The following is a 27,605-nucleotide window of genomic DNA, read 5'->3' as shown; positions in this document are numbered from 1 at the left end:
GCACAGATTCGGGGCTCTGGTCGCCTCTCGCCTCCCGGTGGACTGCCGCCGACCGCTCCGCCTCTCCTCGGGGGTCCTCTCCCTCGGCTGGTCCCTCGCCCGGTCCCGTCGCCTTGTGCTCTGTTGGATCTGCCGCCACGCCGATTCCGCCGTTCCGGCCAGCCAGATCCAATCCTTCACTGTGGGCGGGTCGTCCCGCCCCAGTGCCCGTTCCAGGATCTCTGGGTTGAGTCCCCTCTTAAAATACTTCACCTTCAGGGACTCCGGCCAGTCCGCGAGCTTCTCGGCCAACCTCCGGAACTCCAGGGCATACTCCGATACCGATTTGCCCCGCTGTCTGAACTGTAGGATGTCGTCCTCCGCCCGCTTGGCGCTCAATGTGTCCTCGAATCTGTCCCGGAGCGCCTGCATGAAGTCCGGGAAACTCCGTAGTTCCGCCGCGTTGGCATCGTACAGCCCGATCACCCAGCTGGCTGCTTGGCCATCTAGCAGCTCGGCCACGTAGGATACCCTGTCCTCGTCTCTAGCGAATAGGTGACCACCCCTCTGCATGAACCCCCTGACGTGCGTCAGAAAGTGCAGCAGCTGTTCGGGGTCCCCTGAGAACTTCCCAGTGATACCTCGAAGTCTCAGGGCGTCTGCCGCCCGTTGGTCCTCCGACCGGGGCGCCGTGGGTGGTGCCGGCAGGGGTGCCGGACCGCCCCCCCTGTCGCTCGCCCCCTCGTTCACCGCCGGTGGCCCCACTCTCTGTAGTAGGGTCTGGAGCATCGCCTCCACGGCGTCTAGGCGTCGCTCGACTCTCTCCTCTAGTCGGGCGAATTTCTCGCTCCACTCGCGGTTCCGGAACCCCGAACCCCGGGTCCTCGTAACGCCTGAACCGTCTGGTCCTTGGTTCACGCCCATCGACCACCGCTCGGATGGAGGGCGCCCGGCCCTGGCCGCTGCCCCGTCGCTCTCGGGTGGCTCCGACCGCCCTTCCGCGAGCCTGGATTCCTCGCGCTCCAGCTGACCCACGGATTCCTCGTCGCTGGTCATGCCTGTATTGAGAAAGAAAACGCTCCTCGGTGGTACCGGGTAGCGCTGACGGTGAGTCCTGGCTTTATGTAAGATTTGCCCCGTTCGACAGAGAAACTCTCGTGACACGTGTGGTTCACAAAGAAGGTTTACTCATGCGTAACGTAGTAGTCACAAGCAAAGCCAGGACTGGCTTGGTACAATTGCATCACTTGTTATATTCCCCCCTTCCCGCGCTTTTTCCCGCCTCGTGATCGCGTTGCAGCTGTGGACTATTGGGCCCCCCAATGTCCCCCTTGATCGTTCATGATGGCAGGGTCGGTCAGAGTCCATTGTCCTTGATTGCCAGTCCCCCTCCGGCTGGGTTGGTCCCTCCCTGCTACGTGCAGACCCGCGGGTTCTGTGCTGCGTTGCGATCTTGTTTCGCTGCCCTGCGGCCCCGTTCCTTGCATGCTCGCGCCGTTATCAGTTCATAGTTAAAAGCTTCCGCTGTGGTTTTCCTGTTTAGCTGGCCGCAGGTGGCTCGTTAATTAGCGGCGCTTTCGGTTCCTCTTTTCCCCGCTAGCTACCGCCGGTGGATTCCGCGTGGTCTGGTTGCGAGCTTCCCTGCAGCCCCGTGCTTCCCTGAAGCCTCGTGCTGACCGAACCTGACATCTGGAACGTTTATAAGAGTCACTCAAACACAGGCGTGTGCAAGAAGCTAGCCAGACCTGCTGTACAGCTGAAACTGCAGCAGCTTGGTGAGGAAGCCAGCTTGCATCGATATCTCCGAGAATGACCAGCTCATCCCCTTCCAAAACTGCCTGTTCAGCTAGCAAAGACATTCTTAACCCTGGAAGCTGTTTCGAGAATACCTGTTCCGCTGGAATTTCTTCCCCTTTGGCTCCAGATGGAGTCGAAGAATACCAGGCAGCTTCTCTCGATCGTCTCCGCCAGCCTTTCAGACATTTGCCACTGTTTTCCTTCTCACCTGCAGCCCTCCGAGTTTCTAAATAATTTGCCCTCTTGCTTCCCCTCCCGTTGGATATATTCTGATCTGGCACAGGAAAGAAGAATCTCTGGCATCTAAAATTGGGAGAAATGCGGCTCCTGAGTCAGAGGATGTATTTAATGATCCTAATTTAATGAGATCTGACAATGGATACCTTTAAAACACACACCGATGTCTAACTTCATGGCCCTCAACGTAGCTTGTGGCAATGAGTTCCAAAGACCCATTGCCTACGGTGCACCCACAGTCCTTTTTCCCCCCAGTCCTGCATCTATCTCCAGATGCCTCAAAATGGATGGATGAGAGTGTGGAAGCTGGACAACGGAAACCAAAACTCTGGGATGAAAATCAAAGAAGACATTGTGACAAATGTTCTCATCAATAGTGAGAAAAAGGTATTCATTAGTAAACGCTGCGTATTACAACATATTATTCAATGTCTTAATTTCACTGTTTCTTTGTAGATGGAAATGTTTAGGACTTCGGTGTTGGACCAGCACTGCAGAAACCCAGATTCGAGTCCCGCCACAGTGGACTAGAATCTTCCTGGGTGACTCTAGGCAGGTCACTCTGTCAGTTGAACCTACCTCACAGGGTTGTTGTTGTGGGAAATAATAGGAAGACAGAACCCAACGTCCATTGCCTTGAACTTCCAAATGAAAGGTAGGATATAAATTGAATAAAGATATACATAAGTACAGTACCTACAAATATACATAAACATTCAGGTGGGCAAAACCATTGGTTTAACTATGATTTACTGAAAAGAAAACACAGTTGCTGAATTTGTGGCACGCCAAGCTCTTAACCCCAATTTACAGATCACAGAGACGGGCTCTCACGCCCTGGGAACGGAAAGCAAACCACATTTTGAATCGCTGCGATCCAGGCCTTTGTTTTTCACCATTCACCCAGAGATTTGTCCTAGCATCCCCTTTCTTCCCTCCCAGAATTTTTCTCTCTCGTTTCTTTTTATGATTTCTTGCTGTGCATGCTTGTTGCAATTGTTGCCGAGATCCAGAGGAATTTTTATTAATCCATCTGTGGGTGAGTTGATTCACAAAACAAATTCTTTGGCCTTTCCACCCTCGGACTTTTAGTCAATTGAAAATACGCTCAGTCCATAAGCCTGAAAATCTCCCCTGGCACACTGCCAGCTTGAACACGGCGCACCTATTATTCCAACATCTGCTCCCTCCAATTAATTTCTACCGCAAAGAGCAATATTCATTTCCATTTCTGCCCAGAAACAGAGCTGATTCACCGACTCCTGCAACTGTTTACATTTCCTATTTTTGAAGATGCGTGTTTACATGATGTAACCGACAAAGACAGGAGCATTTGCATGCAGGCGTGAATGGCGTGTCGCATTAATTGTAATGAAAAGCATTCCTGGCGACTGTCCCATTCTGACTGGGATTGTCCCAATCTGAGGAGGTTATCCTGTCCAAAAAAATTATCCTGGGAAATTCTTGCTTGTTTGTTTGTTTAGTTGAGTCACTTAGTTTTTCAAAGTAGGTTGACTCATGGCTTCATACACACATCCCAAGTTGCTGGGAATGTAAAAAGTGTTCAAGAGAGTATTCCCCCTATGTCATGAGGAAACCACCTCCACGTGACTGGTAAGGATGGAAGCACTGGATAGAAGAGGCCAGGAAACATATATTAGAACTGCTGACCACAAGTTTAAAAAGTCCAGTGTTTCTCAACCTTCAAGATGTGTGGACTTCAACTCCTTCAAGATGTGTGGACTTCAAGATGTGCGGACTTCAACTCCTAGAATTCCACACTTCAAGATGTGTGGACTTCAACTCCTTCAAGATGTGTGGACTTCAAGATGTGTAGACTTCAACTCCTTCAAGATGTGTGGACTTCACGATGTGTGGACTTCAACTCCTTCAAGATGTGTGGACTTCAAGATGTGTGGGCTTCAACTCCTAGAATTCCCCAGCCTTCAAGATGTGTGGGCTTCAAGTTGTGTGGGCTTCAACTCCTAGAATTCCCCAGCCAGCCTTGCTGGCTGAGGAATTCTGGGAGTTAAAGTCCACACATCTAGAAGTTGCCAAGGTTGAGAAACACTGATATAGTCTGATTTTGAGGGTTAAGCAGAGACAATCACAGAAGCTCACAAGTACTTTCCACATGACTAGCTTGTGAGCACAGAAAACATCCAGCTCCTTCAAGGAGATCTCAGCAAGCATGATAAGGTTGTCCAGGCAAAAATCGTTGCCTGCATTGAATCCAAATTCTGCACACTTCTTTGTATAGGTTTTGCCCGATTGTACTGATAAGAAGCTAGAACTTTATGGATCTTCTGCAATCACAAAGTTCTATCTTCAGGCAAAGCAATTTCCTTGGAATGTTCCACTGGATGTGAAGCCAAAAGTCCAATTCAGGAACCAAGTACTGAAAGCAGCTGTGGTCTTTGATCTAGCAAGGGGGGAAAAATCTAAGTTTTTCATTGATACAGACTCTTGTGGAACCATTCCCTGATAAGTTGTCACAGAGCAAGTAAAATTACCGTTATATGGAGTTCACACAATATCAAGGGGTCGCCGAACTTTATGCCGTAGGACTTGAGAAAATCAAGACTGATAGTTTTGGTGTCTTCGAACTGTAAAATCCGATTACCGGCCAATCACGTTTCTAGCACTCATTTTTCCAAATGCATGTTATTCATCCTGCACATAATGCTTTATATAAATATATTTTGAGCACAGTTAGAAACCAAACTAAAACTCTTTAGGACACACAGCAGAAAAGCACAGCTAGAGTATATGCAGAATAGACAGGTATTAGGAATTGTCTACAGCAGTGTTTCTCAACCTTGGCAACTTTAAGACGGGTGGACTTCAACTCCCAGAATTCCCCAGCCAGCCATGCTGGCTGGGGAATTCTGGGAGTTGAAGTCCACCTGTCTTAAAGTTGCCAAGGTTGAGAAACACTGGTCTACAGTATATGATAATGGCATCCGAAATCAAGGAATGCAACTTCATTGAATGATCATCAGCTATTGATCTAGTCTGCAAGGCAACATATATTATATATAGAAACAGGCAGACAAGGAAGGAAACTTCCTAAATGATTAGGTAGATTGGACAGTGACAAATTCTGCTTCAGCCTCAATTAGTTCTCATTCATTGCTTGAGCATCATTCTTGGTTTCGCTTGGCAGAAGGTGGCTTCAGCAGCAGCAAACACTGCTTCAGCCCAGTAAGCTCTCTTTTGTTAATTAGACACAGATAGGAGTTTGGGCTCAGGGAAGATTGCTCCTTCAATATTGAACATAACTTCAGACTAGGGCAGCGTTTCTCAATCTTGACAACTCGAAGATGTGTGGACTTCAGCTGGAATTCTGGAAACTGAAGTCCACGCATCTTCAGGCTGCTAAGGTTGAGAAACACTGCCTTAGGGTTTAAGAGTTAGAATGCATGCCAAGGATGAGGAACTCAAAAAATTGCATACTGCACTATGTATATTGCATTGGGCAAACCATATCCCTACAGATAGTCCTTGTTTAGCAACTACCTCAGACAGTGACCGTTTGCAGTTACGACAGTGACGGAAAAGTAACTTTGCAAGTAATCCTCACATTTACGACCTTCGCAGGTCTGTAAAGTGAAGGAAAGCTGAAGTCAGATCATAAGCATAACTGCAGTTTCATTCAGCAACTGCTTCGCTTAACAGCTGAGTGGCCAGTCCTAATTCTGGTTGCTAAATGAGGACTACCTGTATTTCTGTCCTCCTGGCAGATACCGAAGCGTTGCATTCCAGAAAAGGTTTGATCCACTGCATACAGAATTTTCCAATTTCATAGTCCTCCTAAATTTCTGAGTAAACAAAATTAGTGACCAAGATATATTTATTTATTTATTTATTTTATTTTTCAAATTTGTATGCCGCCCATCTCCCCCAGTGGGTGATATAACATTTGGAGAAGATAAACCAGTAACAGAACCAGTTAGGAATTGTACAGCCCATACTCCTAAGTTTTATTCATCCATGATTAAATACGGGTTACTAAAATAATTTAATTTTGTGCACTCACAAGGCATGTGCAGACCCAAAGAGATTACAGGATCGGACCTCACTCAGCACACTATAAGCTTGTGCTTTGGGGTCAATTGAACAGAGACCTGACCTCTCACCAGCAAGAATGGAACAGCCAAAAATCTGACATTAATTACTAGTGTATGGGAAAGTTCTGGCGCCACCTAGTGGCTACATCATGTCATAGCAATAGCAGGCACAGTAACACAGTGTTTCCCCATGGCTGGCTGGGGAATTCTGGGAGTTGAAGTCCACCCATCTTAGAGTGGCCAAGGTTGAGAAACACTGCAATAAGATGATGGGGTTCACATATTGTGCTAAACTATAGCTTTCAGATCTGGGCTATAAAATCCAGGTTACAGCACTGCCATGTAGCCCTGGTTCAGATGTTTTTGGCCCAGATTTGGTAACTGTACCTAAACCATTATGTGGCTTGTTGGGTTCCCCCTTAGAGGAGGTTCTCCCCTGTAACTCAATCATGTTTTAAAATGAGGCTGATGGGTTAAACAGGTTGTTGGAACTCAACGATTTGTGGTTGGCTCAGTCAATTAAAGCTAACAAACCATGGTTTGCTGTAATGTGTAAACCTGGGTCTATGAATTTTGCAGAATGCTAGCTTATTATTTTTTTAAGCAAGTCTATATCAACAGCAACAAAGTGGAAATCTGAATTATCAGGTATAGATTCAAAGAGAGAGAGAAAAAGTTCTTTGCTGACGAAGCAAAATGCTGTGCACTAAAAAAAATCTGCATGCTTTGTTGTCCATTAGGGCAACCAGATTTGACTTAGAATCTCTTTGCTACCATTGACCGGCTGTTTGCATTGTTACTACCCAGATCTGAGACCCTAATTGCACATTATTTGATGCGAAGCAGGGTCGGACCTAAATAGGAGTTGGATGGGAGGCCACCAGGAAATCCATGGGTTGGAGAACATTAAAAAAATATTCAGAGGAAGGCATTGGCACACCCTCCCATAGAGTTGCCAAGAAAACCATGAAGGGTCCATGGAGCCGAGCTGGACTAGGAGAATCTGCTTCTAAACGCGCACGGGAGGGGGCGCTGCAACCACCAGGGACGACCAGCCTCTCGTCCTAAAACGCCTTCGCTTCAAGCGTAACCCGGAAGTGACCCATCCGGATGGCAGAAGCTCGCCTCTGCTTGAATAGATCTAGGGTGCAGCCACTCCGACGGCCGTAGAGCTCCCGCTCCCAGCCGCAAGGAGGGTGGCTTTGCGACAGCCGTAAGTGAAGGCGTTGCGCCGCCGGACAGACGCTGGAAGCGGCCGCGGCGGAGGGGCTCTGCCCGTAAGCGGGGCGCCGGGGCGGCCGTCGGGGCGAGGGGCCGGGCCGGGCGAGGCCTGGGCGGGAAGGGGTACGGCGACGGCTGGCGGGGTCCCCCGAGCCGCAGGGCCAACTTTCGGCCCGCCCGTCCGCTTTGACAGCCCGCCGGGGCCTGCCTCGCAGGGTGGGTGTGAGGAGGCCCTGAAACTGCCTCAGTCCGTGGCTCCCCAGGTGGGCGAAGGGAGGCGCCCGGTGGCTCCGCCCCGCCCGGCCCGGCCCGGCCCCCGGGCGGCCTTCAGGGCGCTGCTCCGCCTGGCAGGGAGGGTCCGGCCGGCCCCGGCTGGGGGGAGCCCCGCAGCGATGGGGGCCCGGAAACGGATTAAGGCGCGAGACGGAGGGAGCCGGCCTCGGCAGCTCCGGGGGCTTCTGGAGGGCTCGCCGGGGAGACGGGGGGTCTTTGTCGGGGCGGAGACGCCTTTTCTGGGCTGTGCGTGGCGAGGTGGACTTTAGCACAGGCGACCCTCGTAATGGGCTTAAAGAAGCCGCGGGGCTTGGCCTGGGAGGGGGAGGTCGCCCCGGCATAAGCCAGGATTCTCCAGAGCGCTCAGTAGGGACTATCCAAGGGTCGACGTTGCTGCTGCTGCTGTTGCTGTTATTCGTAGCACTGTTCGTCAAAGTAGCCTTTATTACATTATTTTCATATCGTATATGTCTGATGAACAGTCGGAAACGTCCTGCAGGGTCGATGAGCTGAAGAGTTTGGGGACCCCTGGCATAAGCCCAAAACGATGCCCTGCAAGGCTGTGGCCCTTGGTGGCATTTCCCTGGCTCTGCAGCTGTAGGAAAGCCCCGTTTGTGAGTGGTCATCTGGGACCCTGAGAGAGGAAGGTTGTGGTTTCTGGACGGTAAAGGTGAGCTTTAAACCTGGGATTCCCTCTTTTCCGGCCTGCTGCTTTTGATGGGAGAGAGAGCAGGTCAAAGTGGGCTCTAAGGGATGGCCTGTTAAGGATGTGTGCATTTTTAAAGGGCTTCATGGACGCAGTTGTCCTGCTGTTACCTAAATAACACAGGAATAAGAACAGGATTGATCTGGAGTCCAGAGGTACAAAGGAAGTGGTTAGACTCTGAATGGCTGGACGAAGGCCGCCTGTTCATCTGCACGGTGGAGAGAACCTTTGAAATGGCTTTCCTGTGCCCTTTCTCAGCTTTTAGCGTGAAGCTGAGCGCTCTTTCTAGGACTTGTGGAAGAGGCCATTTGAATTGGGGGGGGTTGAGCTGTGTCGAGAGGGAGCCGTTTCATTCTGATTAATCGGTCTTTTTTCCCAGAGGTTCGTTTGTGGGAGTTCTTAAGTGAGAAGTGTAAGATTCCATTGCAGTATGTTAAACAAGTCCTCATAGTGCTGAGATGAGCAAAAGGTTGAGCAAAGAAGCGGCAAAGAAGTGGCTTGGAGAGCAAGAAGTGGCAACAGAATGCCAGCGTGCCCCTTTGCTGGAACAGAATCTTAGAGATGGTCGATGCTTTGAAGCCACTGAATCTGTTTAAAAAGCTGAATTGCTCTTACCCTTAGACAGGTTTTCCTAATACTCAGTTGGAATCTGCCTCCCTCTAACTTGAGATTATAGTCCATACTGTGCCTTCTGGGATAATGGAGAATGAGACCAACATCTTTTCATGCATTTGGAGCAGCGTTTCTCAACCTCAGCCACTTGAAGATGTGTGGACTTCAACTCCCAGAATTCCCCAGCCAGCCATGCTGGCTGGGGAATTCTGGGAATTGAAGTCCACACATCTTCAAGTGGCTGAGGTTGAGAAACACTGATTTGGAGAGTGCTCTCTTATATCATCCACTCAGCCTTGTCTTCTCAAGGCTAAATATTCCCGGTCTTTTCCACCTCTCCTCGTTGGCCTTAAAAAAGAGAGAGAGAACAGTGGAGTTTCTCTTGAATTGCAGGGAGACCTGAACCATGAGTGCTGTTTCATGTTTCAAAGAGCTATCTTGGAGTATATTCATGATTACAGGACAAAAAGCAGGGCGCTGAAGATCGTATTTTGTGGGTGCATGTACCTCATAACAACTGGAGCCATTAAATATTAATTTACGTATCCAATAGTCATCCTTTTTAAGTAGAGGGATTAAGGCCTTCAGTATGCATGCCAATTACATCAGGTTATTTAATTGTTTATAATAGTTGCCCAGTGTGTAGAACCAGGCAGGCGCATGTTCCAGTGCAGACGGCAAATGTAATATAAAACTCGAGTGACCTGATGGTCTGATAGGGCTCCATCAAAAGAAAGCAGCTGTCTGCCTTGCTTAAAGGCCCGTTGCGCTGTGTCTGTCTCTCCTTTCACATCCAGACTGGCCAGTTTGAGCTGCGAGATGAGGCCACAGCAGCCGCCTGTTGCCAGCAAAGTCTTCATCCAGAGGGACTACAGCAGTGGCACTAAGTGCCAGTTCCAGACCAAATTCCCCCCAGAGTTGGAAAATCGGGTGAGTAACCACTAGCTTTAAACTATAATCTGCTTTAACAAACCAAAGTGGGCTGGGTCTGTCTAACACACTGTGCCTGGGGTGCCCAATTGCCCACTTTTCATGGCAGCTTGCTTGCTTCTGTACCTCAGCTGAATCTGTCTGTCTAATTAATTAAAAAGTGAGGAGCTAGCCTGGTACAAAGCAAAGACGATAGCCTCCAGCATTGTGAACTTTCTTAGAAATGATGGGTGGAAGTATGGCTCCTTTCAAAGGAGTCACTTGGTAGTAAGGAGTCTTCTACTATGTCTTTTATATCAGCCAGTTTGCAAGTACACATAACAGGTGCTCAGAATTCTTTATCCATCCACTAACACTCCCTCCCCCCTTCCCAAGTTTGTGGAAACCTCTGTGCTGAACCCTGTGCTGTGATTTCAGTGACTGGATTTGTCACCTGCCAAATCAAATCATACTTTGGTTAAAACCTGTTTTAGATAGGGAAAAACTCTGTTTGGTCCTACAGAGGATGATGAACTCCAGTTCCTAGCTATCTTAGCATGACCATTGATAGGAGAGTCTCAGTTCACTTATGCCTGATCTAAGGCTGTTTGATCCGTGTACCAGGCTACGATGGCTTCAATAAATTGCAGTTCAAGCATTACCTTATATTGTATTTGCTTTAACACTATCAAACACAGGGAGCCAAGTTACATAAAACTAACTCTGATGAACTGCTATGTTATTGTTTGCTTCCTGATACTAAGTAGATGGTTTTTAGAGATGTGTAAAACCCACTCCTAAAACATTGGCATGGTCTACAGTGGCACTGAACACTCTGAAACATTTGGTTTTGCACCTGCCTAATTTTTGCTTTAACGTTTTGAACTTCTTAAACGTTTAATTCAGTACCCGGGGAGGAAAATGTATTAAGAGTGAGAACCTCCTTCCAAATATAAAATACCAAGCTCTTCTAGAAATGGCTCGGGCTGAATAAACTTGACCTGATAGCTAATTGTTGTCTTGGGCTGGTTAGAGCAGAAAGTAGCAGAAGGGTTGGTAGTGATTTCTGTGGTGCTGTTCGTTCTATAAAGAAAAGCCAGTGGGAGAGCAGTAATTGTTATCTGTTCTGTACAGCTAAGATCACCCAGTGTGAAAATATTTTCCTGCTCCTTGAGAGCAATGAAAGTGCTTTTTGAGAATCCCAGAGGAAAGGATAGGTTTTCCCTTGTCAAAATAGCTATTTCATGTAGTTAACACTGCACTGCATAGAATCAGAAGGAATCTAGTAGCAGATTTTCTGACTAGCAAATTTATTAAAAGGCATAAACTTTCATGAGCTGCCATTTATGTCTTTTAATACAATTTGCTAGTTGGAAAAGGTGCTACCAAACTCCTCCTGATTTTGGGCTATCATAGACTAACATGGCTTTCCTCCTACGCAGTCTTCACTGCATAGCTGTATTTCTCCTGGATTTTAAACTCTGCACAACCAGTGCAGTCTTTAGTTGTTTTATCGTTCTGTATTGTTTTTAATTGAAAAAGGTCAAGATGGTAAATTCTATTTATAATTAAGCTGAAATCAGTAGCCAGTACTAGTGACAGAGATGCAGGAAAAGCCATCTTTTCCAAAGCAGAGAAGGCGGAGTATGGGAGATCTACCCCTAGAGCACATAATGAGAGCCCAATGTTATTGTATTTTAATTGAAAACCTATTATTGTATAGATTTTGAAACAAGTGTTTCAGAGCCTACTTTTATTTCTGTTCTGCAACAGGCAAATATTTCAATCCTATTGTTTGAATCCTTTGATCTCCAATACATCTGATTTGTTTAGAATGGTAACTTTGGATTGGATTTAAGGTTACAGTACAGAAATAAGCTTTGAATGTGAAATCTCAGAGCTGTAATCCTGCTGTCTTTGATGGTGGCTACTTCCTGTTTAGACGTGTGCAGAACAAGTCTGTCCTGCCGAGTGCTGAGCTCAAGCAATTAAAAGAAGCCACGCAAGAGTCACATTTGTCTGTGGAAATCTCTTTATTACAGATGGTGACTAAAGCAACAGCAGTGCTTCCTGTCTCTCAGCATCTCTCTTTTGGACATCTGAGGGTTCTTGGGGTTAAATGATTCAGGTTTGGATCTGCCACTAATTAGAAGAGGAAAATGTAGTTGTGTTAAATTGTACAATGTCAAGTCATGCCAGCTCTGCGTGGAAGGATAATTGGCAGTGAACCTTTTGCTTATCTTAAGAGCATTGGGAGCAAAGCAGAGCAAACTAGGTTTCGGAGAGACCCTTTCCCTTTGGAGTCTTGCAAGCTCTCAGGGGAGTGGAGTTTGGCAAGTGAAAACCTCTGGTGGCTTTCCCCCCTACTTTGGATGATGGTGAGTATGAAGAAGAGCATGTCCGGGTGGATCCACTGAGCAGCCCATTTGCTTGCCATTGGGCGGTTTCTGCAGAAGGAGAAAGTTTGGGAAGCGTGGCTGGAGACTTCGAAATACTAGATTCTTTACCTCTCATTTTAAACAAATGCTAAGGGCATGGCACATTTTTCTATGACACTAGGAACTGATGCGTCCATCTTATAATTATGCCTTATGTTCAGTCTATGTTTAAGGAAAAGTGTGATGGTCATAGGTGTTGCGGGGAGGGGCGCCTTTGAGTCAGTCTTGACTCCTGGTGACTGCCTGGATGGGTCCCTTCAGTGTTCTTGGCAAGATTTCAGAAATGGTTTGCCCTGGCCACCTCCTTTCTAAGGACTGGCCCAAGGTCACCCAGCTGGCTTTGTGCCTAAGGTGGGACTAGAATTCATGGTCTCCCAGTTTCTTGCCTGATGCCTTAACCACTACATCAAACTGGCTCTCAGATGATAAGGAATGACATACAAATGAGTGAGAAGGGAGCGGATGGTCTGTCCTTTCCCTCTTCTCCAGATAGAAATGCGACAGCTGCTGGTGGAGAAAGAGGACTATGCCTGGAGCAAATCTTTATTTCTTTACCAGACAAGTAGCTTGACTGTGAACTCTCAAGGCTGATATATGGAGGGCCTCTTAAGCAGACCCTTTCCTATATAGCAGGGAGGTCTGGTCCTGGGGGAGAGAAAATGATGGCATGTGCGTCATGACGTCATACCGCAAATGATGTGACTGATAATTCGTGTAATTCCTGCAATGATGTCATCACACAGGTGACATCATAATGGGTTCCACTGGATGCCTTTGCAGGGAGGAGCAGGCTGCAAGCCCCATGTGGCCTCTCTGAAGCCTCCTGAGATTGTGTTGCTGAATTCAGCAGCAGACCAAAGAGTAACAATGGTTTGTTCCAAGCTGACTCCAGCTAACTGTGGAGTTTCAGTGGTTTATGCCAAACCAAAAAGTAGAATGGGCACAGTAAGGCTACAATAGGCTTTGTGCAGTTATTTTACTTTAAACAAAGAAAAGGAGAGCTTCCAAAATGGAAGAAGGGAGAATTCTGTTTCAAGTGATGTCTTGCGATCCCAGCTGTCTCCCTTGTAGCTCTTGAATACCAAGAAACTAGAGAAAAATGCAGTCCCAGCTGCAAAGTGATTGTGTGCCCAGGATCGATGCTGCTATCCTGTTTCCATGGTTCTTGTGGTTACTGTCCTCATCTTGAAGAATTCGTAGGAAGAGATCTGTTTTCAAAAGATCAATTGGTCATAGGCACAGATTAGCCAGGTTGAAGTAACACTCTGGCAAACATATTTGATTGATTGGGTTTATATGCTGCTGAATCCATGCAGACTCATGGCAGTTTACAATCAAAATAAGGTATCAGTAGCAGCATTGAATATAGACCTTTTTAACATTTATATTTTAAAGTGTTTTTAACTTAGGCTAAGTGCTAATATTTAAAGTACATCCATGTATGAGATGCCATACACCAAATAAATCAGTAGCAGCAATGTGTAGAAAATGTCCACAGTCTACAGTAAATGTTAAATTAACGGCTATATTTCCAGTGTTAATTGTCAAAAACATCCTTGGTAAAAACCATCTGTAATAATTCAGAAAGAACCCTAACTTTGACATTTAGTTCTTGTTGTTTACAATTCTATTGGTTTTACACTACTGTTATTTTGTATCACACTTGGACATAATTTGTATGCTGCCTAGAGCCCTTGGAGTGAAGTGGTTTATAAAACCTACAAATAAATAAAAATGAATGAACACGCAGCCCCCATTTTCTGTGTTCAAGTCAATGCATTGAATAATAAACCAAAGGTGTTGGATTGACACTGCACAGAAGGCCACAAAAGTAGCCTCATCAAATGTAGCCTGTGTGAATGTGGAGCTGCTAGGTCTTTAACTAACCTGGTTAAGCATGAGGAGGGACCTCAGAGCTTACGTGCCTGTACCTTGGGGACAGCATTGTCATCTTGTAAGATTCCTGAAAGAAAGGCAAGGTCAAACTTGCAATGTTCGGAGGTAACTGAGAATTTGACAGCCAGATTCTCTGTGTATTTGCTAGGAAGTAAACTTCACTGCATTGAATGAGCCTCCTAATTCAGTGCATCCAGGACTGGAGCCTGAATTAGATTTCTGCCTCTAAGCACCTCTCAGCTCCTGAGTGAAAGAAATGGAAGAAAAGAAACCTGTTAAAACTAGTCCTGGTAAAATCGTCCTTAATGGATTAAGAGTAATGAGTCACTGTTATGTCCTGAAATTACTGTTCTTGCTATGTGGGTCAAGCTTTTCTCTGCTGTTCAGAATTTTCTGGCATTTTTGTTCTCAAATACTCATAATTTACTGGCTACTTGTGCTGGGTAGATATCAGTGTCGAAAGCAAAGGCAAATAATATGATTTCTCTTTGTGATCTTTTGATCAGCAGTTCCACCAAGGAAAAACATACTGTTTTCATGGTAGCAGCTGATTGCTTTCTTTTGTGAATTGAGTTGTGCCAGGAACACTTTGGAAAATGTCTTGGAATGCTTTTCTGAAGCAAATTGTATTCTGTCTGTGACTATTTTAAAACTTGTAATTGTTTCCTCTGCCTCAGTTCTGAACATGAAGCTCCTGACAGAGTAGCGTAGCCCTCCTCATCCAAGAGGTCGAGCTATATTTCACAGGGATCTGACCCATTGAATTCCATATGGCTTGCATCTAAATATGTTGAAGGTTGCTCCTGTTTAAGAAACTAGATTTTGTACCTGCCTGAATGTCTGTTTCTAAACGAGATCCTTTGTTCAGATTGACAGGCAGCAATTTGAAGAAACTGTACGGACCCTGAATAATCTTTATGCAGAAGCGGAGAAACTTGGGAGCCAGTCCTACCTTGAAGGGTGCTTGGCTTGCTTGACCGCCTACACTATATTTCTGTGCATGGAGACACATTATGAGAAGGTCAGCTGATTTCCTTTTCTTTCCCTAAAAGAAAAAAAGGTAATGCCTGCAAACTGGAGGTTTGATGGCAGGAAAAAAAAATCCACAGAAGGAACAGCATTAATCCCTTGCAACAAAATATTGGGAAGGCATCTTTGGGGCATGTTAAACCCCAGTTGAGAGCCAGTTTGGCATAGTGGTTAAGGCATCAGGCTAGAAAGCAGGAGACCATGAGTTCTAGTCTTGCCTGAGGCATAAAGCCAGCTGGGCCAGTCTCATTCTCTCAGCCCTAGGAAGAAGATGGCAATGGCAAACCACTTCTGAAAAACCTTGCCAAGAAACTGCAGGGACTTGTCCAGGCAGTCTCCGAGAATCGGACACAATTGAACAGATAAAAAAAAAAGAAACCAAACACTTAGAGCCCCAACAGGATGTGGTTACCTGCTCCATTCCAATCAGTATGTGCAATCCACCTTTCCTTAAGTTCTCAGAGCAAAGAGATACAGGTGTTATATTATGCAGTGCCCCCATGTGCAGGGTTTTACATGACTTCCATCCCCCTCCCTGGGGATGGGGGCAACATTTTCTGTTTTTATGTGGTACATATGTGATCAATATAATTCGAAAGAATGTGGTGAAGCCATCTATATGTGAATCCAGTCTTTGAATCTAGTGATTGAGCCACTAATCACACATACTCAGCCCAACCTACCTCACAGAGTTGTTGGAGTGGGGAAAAACAGGAGGAGGAGGCACTGTGGACCCTGCCTTGTACCCTCCTGAATGAAAGGTGGGATATAAATCTAAGAAAGAAATAAAGGTGGGCTCAGTGTGTATCTGGCTACTCTTTGCTGTGTGGAAGTTGGCCAGTGATAACTGTAGAAGCATAGACGTATTTGGAATGTCCCACCAACAGGGAGCAGAACCAAGAGAGAACTCAGCTCTACGTTTATTTAGGGGTGTGCTGTGAAACATGGGTCAAACCACAGCAGTTAATTGAGGACATCAAGTAGGACATTATTGTGCAGACCTGGAAGTATTTTGGATTTCCTGGAGGCAGAGGAGAATTCTCCATGCTCCGTTTCCTTATTGTAAACTATGACGATCCACAGAAGGGAGAAATCTCTTCTAGAGTCTTTCTGTTCCTGTCCTGTGTTCTGAAAGAGGGCCTGATGATTCTCAGAACGTTTTTCCTCAGCCTGGTAGCGCCCTCCAAGTGGGTTAAATTTTGGTAGGAATTTGGAGTTATACTCCAATAAATGGGGAGAGGCTGTTTTAAAGCACTAACTGACAGTTGGCTCTTCCAACTCCTTTTTCACATTGTCTTTGTTTCTTAAAGGTATATTGTGCCCTCCTTTAAAGAACTAATAGCAGAATACCTGGGGAACCCTTCCTTTTATGCTTCTAACAGCCTTGTGAAATAGGTAGGATGGAGAAAAAAAGTCTGGTCTCAAATGAACCAATGAATTCCATGGTTGAGTGGGACTTGAACCTGGCTCTCCCTAGTTTCTGTCTGGTAGCCTTGCCTTTGCCCAGAAATTTAGTTTTCATCTTCTTCCTTGCCCTTTAAAAGCATTGCCTTATATTCCATGCCTGCATCCAACACCGGCTCCTTTTGAGAACAATATGGTGCTAGGCAAGCTGCATTCAACTGCTTCAGGCAAGATGTCCCTCTATGTCACTCAAGCTTCCTTGCCATAAACTCAGCCACGGAAAATAAGCCTACTCTTAGTGCTTCCATCTCACACCTATTGCCCTAACTGGCTACTTGGCTTTCATGCCATTGGTGACGTTTTCAGGGTGGCCTTCCTGAAAGAAGGAGTGAAATTTTTCCATCCACCACTTTCCTGGCATTACAAAGCCTTGTTTTTGGCCAGATAATACTCTTTTATTAGGAAGGGGAAAAAAAGTCATGTTTTCTCAGAAGTCAGCATGACATGGTTCTCTGGCTCTGCCAGGTAGAATCAATTTCACACTAATTGCTTCTGTTCCTAATTTTATGTCATCTGGATTTTGTGCCAGCCCATGGGTACTCTGAGGTCTCTCTACTGAGAGTGCCTTTGTGGTATTCTCTTTTTCACAATGGGCATTGAACATGTTTAGATCCAGCCAAGTTGGCTTTTAAAATCCACCTGTTCTAAACTTGGAATAAAATACTTTCCAAATACCACACTTCAGTCTAATGCTAATCTGTAGATGAATAGAACCTTTTACAAATATTTTAAGTGATACATTTTGTGGGTTGTCAGTTGTGATCCAAATAACCTACATTCCTATGTAAAACAACCTTTCAGATTTTCCACTGGGGTTGGCAGCCAGGGTGTATTTGCTGAGGTAGTTGCTGGGAGTATTGCCTCAAGAGAAGAATATTTTTATATGCATGTGCCCAAATGTGTACACACAACACTGTCATTGCAGGGAGAGGTCAGAGACAATTGTGAGAATTGCCTGCAGGTATTCTGTGAGCTTGGAAGCTAAACAGAGTCAGGCCCGGTTAATATTTGGATGGGAGACTACTGGGATGTAGGCTAGACTAGAAAACAAACACCATGGCAGAAGGCTATGGCAAGCTACTTCGACATTGCTGCCAGGAAAGCTAGTTTTCTTCAAGGATGTGTCCTTGAAGGTCCACCACGAGTCGACCTTGACGGTAAAAGACTAATGTTTTTTAGTGGCTGTAGACAGTTGTTGAATGTGATATAGGTGTTCTGAGCTAGTTTATACTTGGACTGAACTTGCACAATATTTTGAGCTAAAATGTGGTGCCCCAGTTTGTGGCTCAGTGTGATGTGTGACCACAACCAGTGTGTTGAATTTATAGCTCTGTCTTGTGCAAACCAAGACAATTGCGTCAGTTCATTAAACCATGAGTTGGTTGGTTGGTTGGGTAAACACAGGCATGTTCTATAGTTCCTTGGTTTCCTTTTATTCCATGAGAATGGTGTTAAATGATGTAATGATTTCCAGTTACTGTAGCTATTAATGAAATTGGCCTTGCTCATGGATGACCACCTTGAGGTCAGTGATAGTTTTCAGTTCAGTATTAGTTTTTTATTTGGTATGTGTTTATATTTAATCACAATATAAGATTTCCATAACAACAATAATTCTGTGAGGTTCAGTTGGGTTATGAGAGAGTGACTGGCATGAAGATGGGTCTCCCTGTTGTCAATCTAACACGATGTTTCTCCGCCTTGACAGCTTGAAGATGTGTGGACTTCAGCTCCCAGAATTCCCTAACCCTAACACCCACAACAACAACTAGAGTAGTGTGTTTCTCAACCTTAGCATGACTGACTGGGGAATTCTGGGAGTTGAAGTCCACACATCTTCAAGTTGCCAAGGCGGAGAAACACTGGTCTAACACCTTCATCACTTGAAAGCATTACTAAGAATTTATAACAGCTGGAATTGAAACAAGCATGTGTCTGTTTTTTCCAGGTTCTAAAGAAAATTGCCAAGTACATTCAGGAGCAAAACGAGAAGATCTATGCCCCACAAGGCCTCCTCTTGACTGACCCCATTGAGAGGGGACTAAGGGTTGTATCTTTTTCTGTGGATTCCTAAACTTTTGCTAGCACATGGACTGCCTCTCTCTGTCCACCCCTTTGTGCACCAAAAAAACCCAAAACAAAACCCCATGCGGTGGCTGTTTAAAAACAAACAATGGAGCTGGGTGAAACTGTTGGTGACTTTGGTGTCAGTGAAGGTTACTTTCAGCTTTGGTCCAGCACAATATTTCATCTGGTCTGTATCAGCAAGTGTTGGGCAAGCATTTAAAGAGCGCATTCCAAGCTCTGCTCAAATTAGAAGCTCCTTGGCTCATCTTGGACTACAGGTAGTCCCTGGGTTAAGAACGCTCAGGTTAAGGACAACCCATAGTTAAGACGGAGCCTATTGTAGCAAAATTTGAATTAAATACACAATGGTTTGATTTCATTACACAATACTACTTATACAGTATTATTGTGATGGAATGGAATTATGAAGGCCAGGCTCAGGGAGAAAAACATTTTTTTAGCTCGCCAGAGGAGCGTGGGAGATACAAGAGGATGAGACTGGCACCTCCCTGAGGAATTCACAATGTTGTGGCTGGCTGACTTGGGAACTGGGGTTTCAGTCTGGGAAGATTCTTGCTAGAGGTTGTAGCTAATAAACATTGCTGGACTGAATCTGCGTGGTCTCCTGGAGTTCCTTGGGCTAGACCTGACAATTATACAGTAATACTGTTCTGGCTTGCATACAAATTCAACTTAAGGACAGACCTTGAGAATGGAACTCGTTCTTAAACTGGGGGCTCCCTGTACCTGTTGGTTCTTTGCCTCATCTACTTTGTAGGGTTACTGGGAGAACCATGTGCACTTCCTCGAGCTTCTTGGAGAGAAAATGGTATTTAATATAATTAGCCCACATGGAGCTGTATGGGCAACCTTCATTGTATTTCAGCACATGAAAACTTTGGCCGGGACTAAGAAAGGGAGGACTGGATAAGCAAAACACAAACTGCTCTGAGAAACTGATGGGAGGAAGACACTTATTTCAGTTCTGCTCCTTAATATTGTAGCAGACAGACATGTATGTCGTAAGCCCGAAGTAATGGGTGTGTTATTCAAGGTGCCATGATTAGATTCTGGTTGGTACATGGACTCTTAGAACAAATGCCCACCCATGACTCTGCATGTTTAAGATTGCCATAGAGGAGGGGGTCTTTTTGCTTTATGGGGTAATTCTGTCACCAGAAAGAGAACTCATACATGTTGAAATGAGTGCCAAGAGAAATGCAGTATAGAGTTTTCTAAGCTCTTCTGCTTATGAGGAGTAGAAGGTGGATGTGTCCTGGTTTCATTTTATCAGGGTTCCAGGTCCAGATAGGCTGGCTTACGAACAGTTGCTAAGGGGATATCCGCTGTAAGAACTCTCTCACCACTGGTGCCCTCCAGATAGATTGAACTTCAGCTTCCAGAATCCCTAGCCACGATGTCGACTCTGGAAGTTAGAAGCCCAACACTTCTGAAGGACATCCAGTTGAAAATCTAGGGTAAGCCCTATTCCTCATTTTTATCTCTGTGACTTGCCCTGCAGTATATTTTCTTAACAGACCTACTGTACAGGTTGAAATTACCATTTACGAAGACAGAGGTGTGAGCAGCGGAAGATAAACCTCTGATGTTAAAGGTAAATCTTACCAGTAATTGTTGAGCCTGAGACATGCTTCACCAAAACCTCCCCATCCAAGATGCTGCTTATCTGACCAGTCTGTGGAGTAATGGGTCTTCCCAGGCATTCCTGAACACGTTGTTTATTAACATTTGAAGGAGTAACATCCCCTCGTAGCATCCTAATTACATTAGGATGTATCTTATACAGTGGTACCTCGGGTTATGAACGCCTCTGTTAACGAACTTTTCGGGTTACGACCAGCTCCAGCCGCAAAAATTTACCTTGGTTTGCGAACTCCGCCTCAGGGTACGAGCAGGATACGTGGCCATTTTCCCTCCCGTGACACGGTCCGCGGCCATTTTTCCGCCCCTGACACATGGTCCACGGCCATTTTCCGCCCCTGACACGTGGTCCGCGGCCATTTTTCCACCCGACACGTGGTCCGCGGCCATTTTCCGCCCATGACACGTGGTTGTAGGGAGGGGGACTCTCCCTCCAAGCAATAGCCGCCTCCCTGTCCTCCACGCCAGAACGGATTAACGGTAATTACATTGATCCTTATGGGGAAATTTCCTTCGAGTTGCAACCAATTCAGGTTGTGGCCAGAGTCACGGAACGAATTAAGTTCGTTAACCAAGGTTCCATTGTATATCCCTAATAACTGATAAAATCTAGAAGTTTCAGCTTGAAACCCCAAAGTTCTGATTTAACAAAGTACAACGATGTAAAATTGATCAGCAATTGAAATTAGTGAGTGGTAATATAGCAGGCAGTGGGCATCTTCATTTCAAAGCACTACAATGAAAGAGAGCTTTTATTTGCCTCTAACCAGGTTTGAATACATTTTTATATTGGTTTTTAGTATACTGTGGCATGAGGCTTGTCTCAATTGGCATCCTCATTATAGGAAAAACATCTGCTTCTTGGGCTTTGAACAGCCATTAATTCTAATGTGCCTGAGCAGTGTTCATCCTTAGTGTCTGCTAAATGAATTATTGCTGTCTTTAGTTGTTGTGTGGGCCAGGATTCCTTTTCCCCTCCTGATCTTGAAGACGTGGGCTATAAATTAGATTAACAAGTTATATTATGTCTAGACACTTTACCTGCCTCTTCAATCTGCCAACCTATACATAATAGAGATGGCCAGGTTGGATTCTTTCAAATACAGACTGGCTGAGGATGTGGGGCTTGTGGGGCTTGGACTGAAAACCTGCAAATTAAAATAACAGAAATGCTTTGATGAAATGACAGTGTGGTGGTACATATCCCCATTTAAACTGTCTCAAGCATTGCAAAGATGCTCAGTTTTTTAAAAATAATATGGATTAAAGCAAGCTTTCCAAAGAAATGGCAAAGAACTGCTGGAAACCAATATTATAGCTGGTAAGAAGATTCATAATGTTGTAGCAAATGGCGTGCCAAAGATTGAAAAAGCAATTGATTTCCAAGACCACCTTGTTTTGGATTGGAGTAATTTGGTTGTTATGACTAAAGTGACCTGAGTAGGACAGAATATAGACAGAATGGAGGTTTTAGATAGACAAGAAACCAATTAATTCTGGAATGAAGTGGCATAAAAATCTTAGTAATTAATAAATAAACCCTTTTTCTTTGTTTAGGTGCATTGTCATTTTGTAAAGAGCCTAACTGCATCTTTGCATGGAAGGTTTTATGGTAAAAAGCAGGGTAAACAGTATTAGGGATGTTATGCATTGATCTCAAATGATAGGCTATCAGACAGCTGTTGTTTTAACAACTTGATACCTAGTTTGTATCTTATGTGTATGGATATTGCCACACTCCTATGGTTTGAAGAGGGCCCATTTAGAGATGTTACCCTGCTGATGTGTTTTACAATCCAGCTGTTGGGGGCTGAACTAGTGCAAGCCCGTGTCCCCACCATTGGAAACCGTCCTATTTCCCATTTATTGTTCTGGCTGAAGATTTGTTAGCGTGTTTTAGGCTGCTAGTAACCTGGACATTCCAGGGTGATAATGGGCTATTGGTTTCATGCCACTAGTTGTTATCCCTAAAGTTTGTAGCTTCATCATACTTCTAGCCATGTGACCCACTGACAGATATGGGGCAATAGAAGATATGGAGAGAACAGTGTCCCAGTAGGTACTCTGTCAGCCTCTCTGAAGGTGATATTCCTGCTACTGCTTTTTTTAGGTTGCTTCCTCTCCAAGTGAGCACCTGAAGATAGGGGCTTTGAAGAAGACCTTACTTAACATTTTATATTGTCTTTTAAATCTTGGGTTTCTTAATTATTGTCTTTTCACTTCCTCCTGGAGGAATCAATTTGCCTGGGGGAAATGTATATTGTGAAATAAATATTTGAGGAAGAGCATCAGTTTAGGTACCAGGGCTGGCATTATCTGCAATCCTTTTCTAGCTCTTAAGGTACAGCTTTCCACTGAATTTGGTCTGCTGCCTTAGACGTATGTAGGTTTTCCACTTAGTATTGGTTGGAATGACCTAGGCTGATGTTTCTTCAGAGAGTTCTGGTACAAGAGGCAAGTGATAGGCCGATGCCAGTGGGTGACGGAAGAGCTTGAGTAGAAGGCATCTTACGTGACTTGCACCCCAGTTGGAACTGAACTAAAAGTAATTATCAGAAGGATGGAGTACAGGGCTAATCATTCTGGATCAGTAGTTAAAACCCTGCCTAATATTGTTGCTGTGGAAGTAGTTTCTGTCCAAACTTTATTCTGGAAGGGAACACTATCTCTTGACTATTGTTTCTTCTGGCAAGTTTCAAGTAGAATTTATTGTGGTTGTAAAAAGTCTACATTACTGCTTAATGCATGAAAAAAGATGGACTTATTATGACTTTTACTTTGTATCGTTGGGATGCATGTTTTCCCTTCTGTATTGATGCCTGTTTGGGACAGTTTATACGCTATGAGTCATTGATCACCTGCTAGTGCTACCATTCACACACACACACACATGCACACACACACTGTGTATCACTATTGGCATCCGAGACCATCGTGACATTTCTGAACTGGAGGAAGTGGTTGATTGACAGAACTTAGAGAAGATTCATCGTCTCCTTATGTAAAGAGCTGCTGCAGAAAGTGGTCTCGGGCACCCAAGCTAGAAGGGCTCCCCATCTTTGGCAAGGTTCTGTGAAATGTAAATCCTTTCAGTAAGGAGTCAGTATCTCAAGGCAAGTTCCAGACAGCCGTGCCCATCATTCCTGTTGCTTTGTCTAATCATTACCCCGCAGAAGGTAATCAGCAAGGGACTGGCTTGTAGAGTTAACACATTGGGAAATATTGCATAATGGACTTTTTGTGCATAGGGCATAAATTCAATCCTGGTTCAGAATGATTAATGGCTTAGTGTGATCTGTGAACCTAGCTAACTATGATTTGTCCAACAAGCTGTAGTTAAATTATAGCATAGCTACTGCCTGAATCAGGTCCTTGAGGATTCAGGAGGATTCAGTCTCATTCAAGATAGCCTTTTTTAGACACTGTTTATAATACCTCTGAATATTGAATGCCTCTTGGGACCCCAGCGTCAGCCAATGTAGCAAACATAACCAAAGCCATATTTGGGGTGCACAATAAAATATGCTAGACGCTGCAGAAACAACCTGCTGGCAGGGAAGGGAATACACTAGGAGGAGCACAGGCTGGAACCAAACTCTCTTTCTTCAGTGCATGATCAAGAGCAAGGCTATTGATTCCCTAAATCATCCATTGTTCCCAACAAGATAAGCAGGAAAAAGTGATCATAATGTTTGTAGCAATGTGATAAAATGCTTGCTCCCTTGAAAAACTTGTCTTTTCTAAGAGAATCCCATGTAATCACAGATTCAGGAAAACTTCCAATCACTCTTCAGCTGTGGTTTTGTTCCATTTAACAAAGGGGAAAGCTACCCCATAGCCTAGTATGACTACTATCTTCCAACAGCTCCAAGAAGATGACATAAAGTTCTGAAAGCTTCCATGCTGTGCTTTAAATTTTGTTGACTTAGCTTTGTTTTCTTCCCAGGGACCAGCGAACTGGTTTCCGAAAGTTTTCTTTCTTCTGTTCTAGCATCATTCCTCCCTGCTGTCCCCAGTTCCATGGTGCCATTTACACAAGGACTAACTTTTCAGACTCCTGTTCTTTCATGCGAGTTGGCCAGCATCTGCCTTGCTTCATTCTGCCTGAAGCTGCAGCGTCACCCAGGTGGCTCGTTTCTTCGGCGAGGTCAAGCAGTCATGGACAGCAGGCAGAAGACCAACTGGGAGTGACCTAAAGGTGGTGGGACTCTCTCAGTGGACCCTGGGCTTTCATCAGCTTCTGGGGAAGAAAGTAACTGGATGCCCTGGGCACTTGTGTTTCCAAAAATGAGGCCTATGTTCATGAAGCGCAACCTGGTGATTTGTCAAGAAGGGACACAGCCCCCATCTTCCTGAATGACTCCGATAAGAAATTGCAAAGGGGGGTTATTTTTACTGCTGATGTATTTTGGGGTATGGAGCCCACTATACATTTCAGGTGAAGAAGCTGTACGCTGTGTTTAAACGTGAGGAAAATGCAGCAGCCCAAAATATGTCGTGTTAGCAAAAGTGTCACTTCTCTGCTCCCTCCACCCTTAAATGTTGAATATGTAAATGTAGGTAATGAATAAGGTTTTCAAGTTTTTTAGATGTTTTAGTTTAGGGCAAACAGGTTTAGGGCAAGCTAGAGATGGTGTTCAACAGTGTGTCAGCTTTTTCTTTTCACAAGTGTCATCTCTGCAGTACTCCTACTTGTGTTCAACATTCCAGCGTAATGCTTGCAGAAATACCTGGAACATTTCATCCCTCTACCACAGAATCAAATGTTCTTTGTTCTGTTCCCTCTTCTCTATTAAATGTGGGTTACTCAGTGTATCTCTTTGACTCTAAAGTGGCAAAGTAATTCTGCTGCTTGGCAGTTGCTATTTCTCATGCCCAGGTATTAAAGAATTTGCCAAACAAGATCAGTTTTAAAATAGGTGGCATAGTTTGATTGTTTTTTCTCTCTCTCTCTCTCTCTGAGCAATAGAAGAGACGCCAGTAGTGGATCAAGGTCTTCTGTATAATTCTTCAGCTCCCTTTCCTCATTGCTTTCTTTATCCTTCTCTTTAAAAAGTTTAATATTTGAAATATATAGACACTTGTGCATTTTTTTTTCTAATCTGTAACAGTATTTTGCCTTTTGCACCCGTTACAATCAACTTTGGAAAATAATTAATGGCTTAGTAACTTTTTTCTTAAATAAATTGTTTGTCATTTGCTAGCACTGGTGTAAAATACAGGCTTTTTTTGTTCCATAGCAGTGAAATGGATGGCATTTTGTGAGAAGATTAAAAGTCCTACATTCTGATAGTTAAGCAGAGCTGGGTTTACACATGTCATCTGAACATGGCAGTGCATGCATTGTCATCATTGTGCAATAACTCTTAAAATTACAACCTCTTAAAGATATGTGAAGGGACTGAGCATTAGTATTTAATGACAGCTTTAGTTACATACATACAGGATGACACAGCTTATGTCAAATTATCTTGTACAAATAATTTACTCCCACTCTGACCTCATGGAAAGTTGTTCCACGTGGGCAGGAGGAAGAGGAGAGAGTATGTCTTTTTTAGATCCACTCATGTTTGCCTAGAAATGACAAAATTATGTAATTAACTGTATCCCTAAATACCATTTGATCCTCATGGAATTAATGTATCAGAAATTAGGCTTGGACCTGAACTTATCATTCATTGCTTCTTGACACCTTGCATTCTCAGCCAAAAGATTTATACGATCTGAAGAGAAGCCAAGTTCTCAGCCAAGTTTGTGGCAAGTTCATCATGATTGTGGGAGACAGCTTTCTCCAGCCAGGTGCTCCTAACCTCTCTGAAGCCATCTAGTGTTGCAATGTGCAGACTATAAAGCAGTAAGCCATGTGATTTGTTTGGGTCCCATGTTCGTTTGAAGCCAGCCAAACTATAAACTTATAAACTATGTTTGGTGCACTGTGTTCTGTGGTTAAAGAAAGCATGGCTACACAGTGTGAGAACCCAGTGCGTTGATACCAGCTGGCCTACTGCATGGAGAACAAAAATGCCACACTTGTAACCTTCTGGGAATTGTAATCCTGTTCCTGTGTTTGGAGAGAAAATACATACTTAACCCAACTCATGGGTTCCTGACTCATATGTTATCTGGTACCAGCCAGCTGAAGAAACCAAGGACTTCTCCAGTTACCTTGGCAGCGTCTGTCTCAGCATCGTAGGACTTTTTGGCTGTCACTTTCTGGTTTTTTTTCCCCTTCTGCAGTTCAAAAAATAAAACCTATGGCCTGACCTGATAAACCCCTGGGCTTAGGATGTAATTTCCCCCATGCCCATCGTGTTTTTATTTCTTCTTCCTGCCTGCCTAGTGGTGGGGCAGTTTTTTAAGAAAGAAAACTCTGAGTTGCACCCTTTTGTGCTGCGGCTCTCACCTCCATCTCTCTGGCTGGAAACTGGAAGAAAAGGTCATTTGTCAGCAAACTGAATGGTGAAGATGTGCTACCATCCCAAGCTCTAGACTTGAGTAACCCATTAACCGAGTTCACCCATCAGCCTCCTTTAGGGTGAAATTGAGTTGAGGTGGTGGTTGAAACCCAGTCATTGTCTTACCTTTTGAGCATAGTTTAATAGGAACACAGCAACTGTGTTTTGTTAGCCTGGGTTTTATTGTTGAACTGGTATATAAATCCAGCAACTTAGTCTTTGAATGATGTCGCTTATGTTGTTCAAACGCAGCTAGTAAAGTCCCTCCCTGAGAAATCCAGCGTGGTTGTAAGGCTAGCATGGCAGAGGCAGGAGGTTGTATTTGGCTGTGTTTTATTAGGAGATAAAATACTGGTTCGTGGCTATTCAGGAAACTTCACGTTATGCTGAAAAGCTTGGATTTCATTATTGCAATAAAGGCAAACTGTATTAAAAAGCCCAGTCCGAAAAGCCCATAGTCAGATTTAAAATGGACGCCTTCGCATGTTGATGCTGTAGTGAATTCTTTTCAGCCATGAAGTCCATTGCTGGAGACAAGGATCACGAAGACTGAGCTTACCCAGCACAACAAAGCCGCCTACTTACTGCCAGAGTAATCTGGGAACTTCTCAAGGTCAAAGCCATGCAGATAAAACATTATTTGGCTGCAAATGCCTCCAGTGATTTATAGGTTGATAAACTCCTGTTTTTGCAACCCTGTGGCCATTTCTGCCGAAAATAGAAAGTACCGTGTCCTGCTATCTGGGGGGGTGGGGGGTGGGAACATCTTCGTAATCCTACGCAAGCCAAA

General features: G+C 44.7%; 1 protein-coding gene across 5 annotated transcripts; it reads left to right on the top strand.

Moving 5' to 3' along the window:
* The first annotated feature begins 7,234 nt into the window (after positions 1-7,234).
* Positions 7,235-25,563, top strand: GOLGA7 (golgin A7). 5 transcript variants are annotated; one of them, XM_025174737.2, is made up of 7 exons: positions 7,276-7,360; positions 8,060-8,247; positions 9,693-9,825; positions 15,007-15,159; positions 18,580-18,681; positions 20,250-20,313; positions 24,307-25,563. In XM_025174737.2, exons 3-6 carry the CDS (start codon positions 9,715-9,717, stop codon positions 20,295-20,297), a joined length of 414 nt encoding a protein of 137 aa, XP_025030505.1. In that variant the 5' UTR covers positions 7,276-7,360; positions 8,060-8,247; positions 9,693-9,714; the 3' UTR covers positions 20,298-20,313; positions 24,307-25,563. The 5 variants fall into 5 exon arrangements, with proteins under 5 accessions (XP_007440807.1, XP_007440806.1, XP_025030505.1 ...); XM_088151895.1 differs by having other exon boundaries at positions 7,333-7,360; positions 8,077-8,247; XM_007440745.3 differs by lacking the exon at positions 8,060-8,247 and having other exon boundaries at positions 7,235-7,360; positions 24,352-25,563.
* Positions 25,564-27,605: the final 2,042 nt, after the last annotated feature.

Source organism: Python bivittatus, unplaced genomic scaffold, assembly GCF_059951505.1.
Source record: "Python bivittatus isolate LINGU-HERP-01145 unplaced genomic scaffold, Pbiv_v1 ctg000680_np1212, whole genome shotgun sequence".
Lineage (NCBI taxonomy): Eukaryota > Metazoa > Chordata > Lepidosauria > Squamata > Pythonidae > Python > Python bivittatus.
The sequence above is the reverse complement of the archived record's forward strand: the minus strand, read 5'-3'. Positions and strand labels throughout refer to the sequence as shown.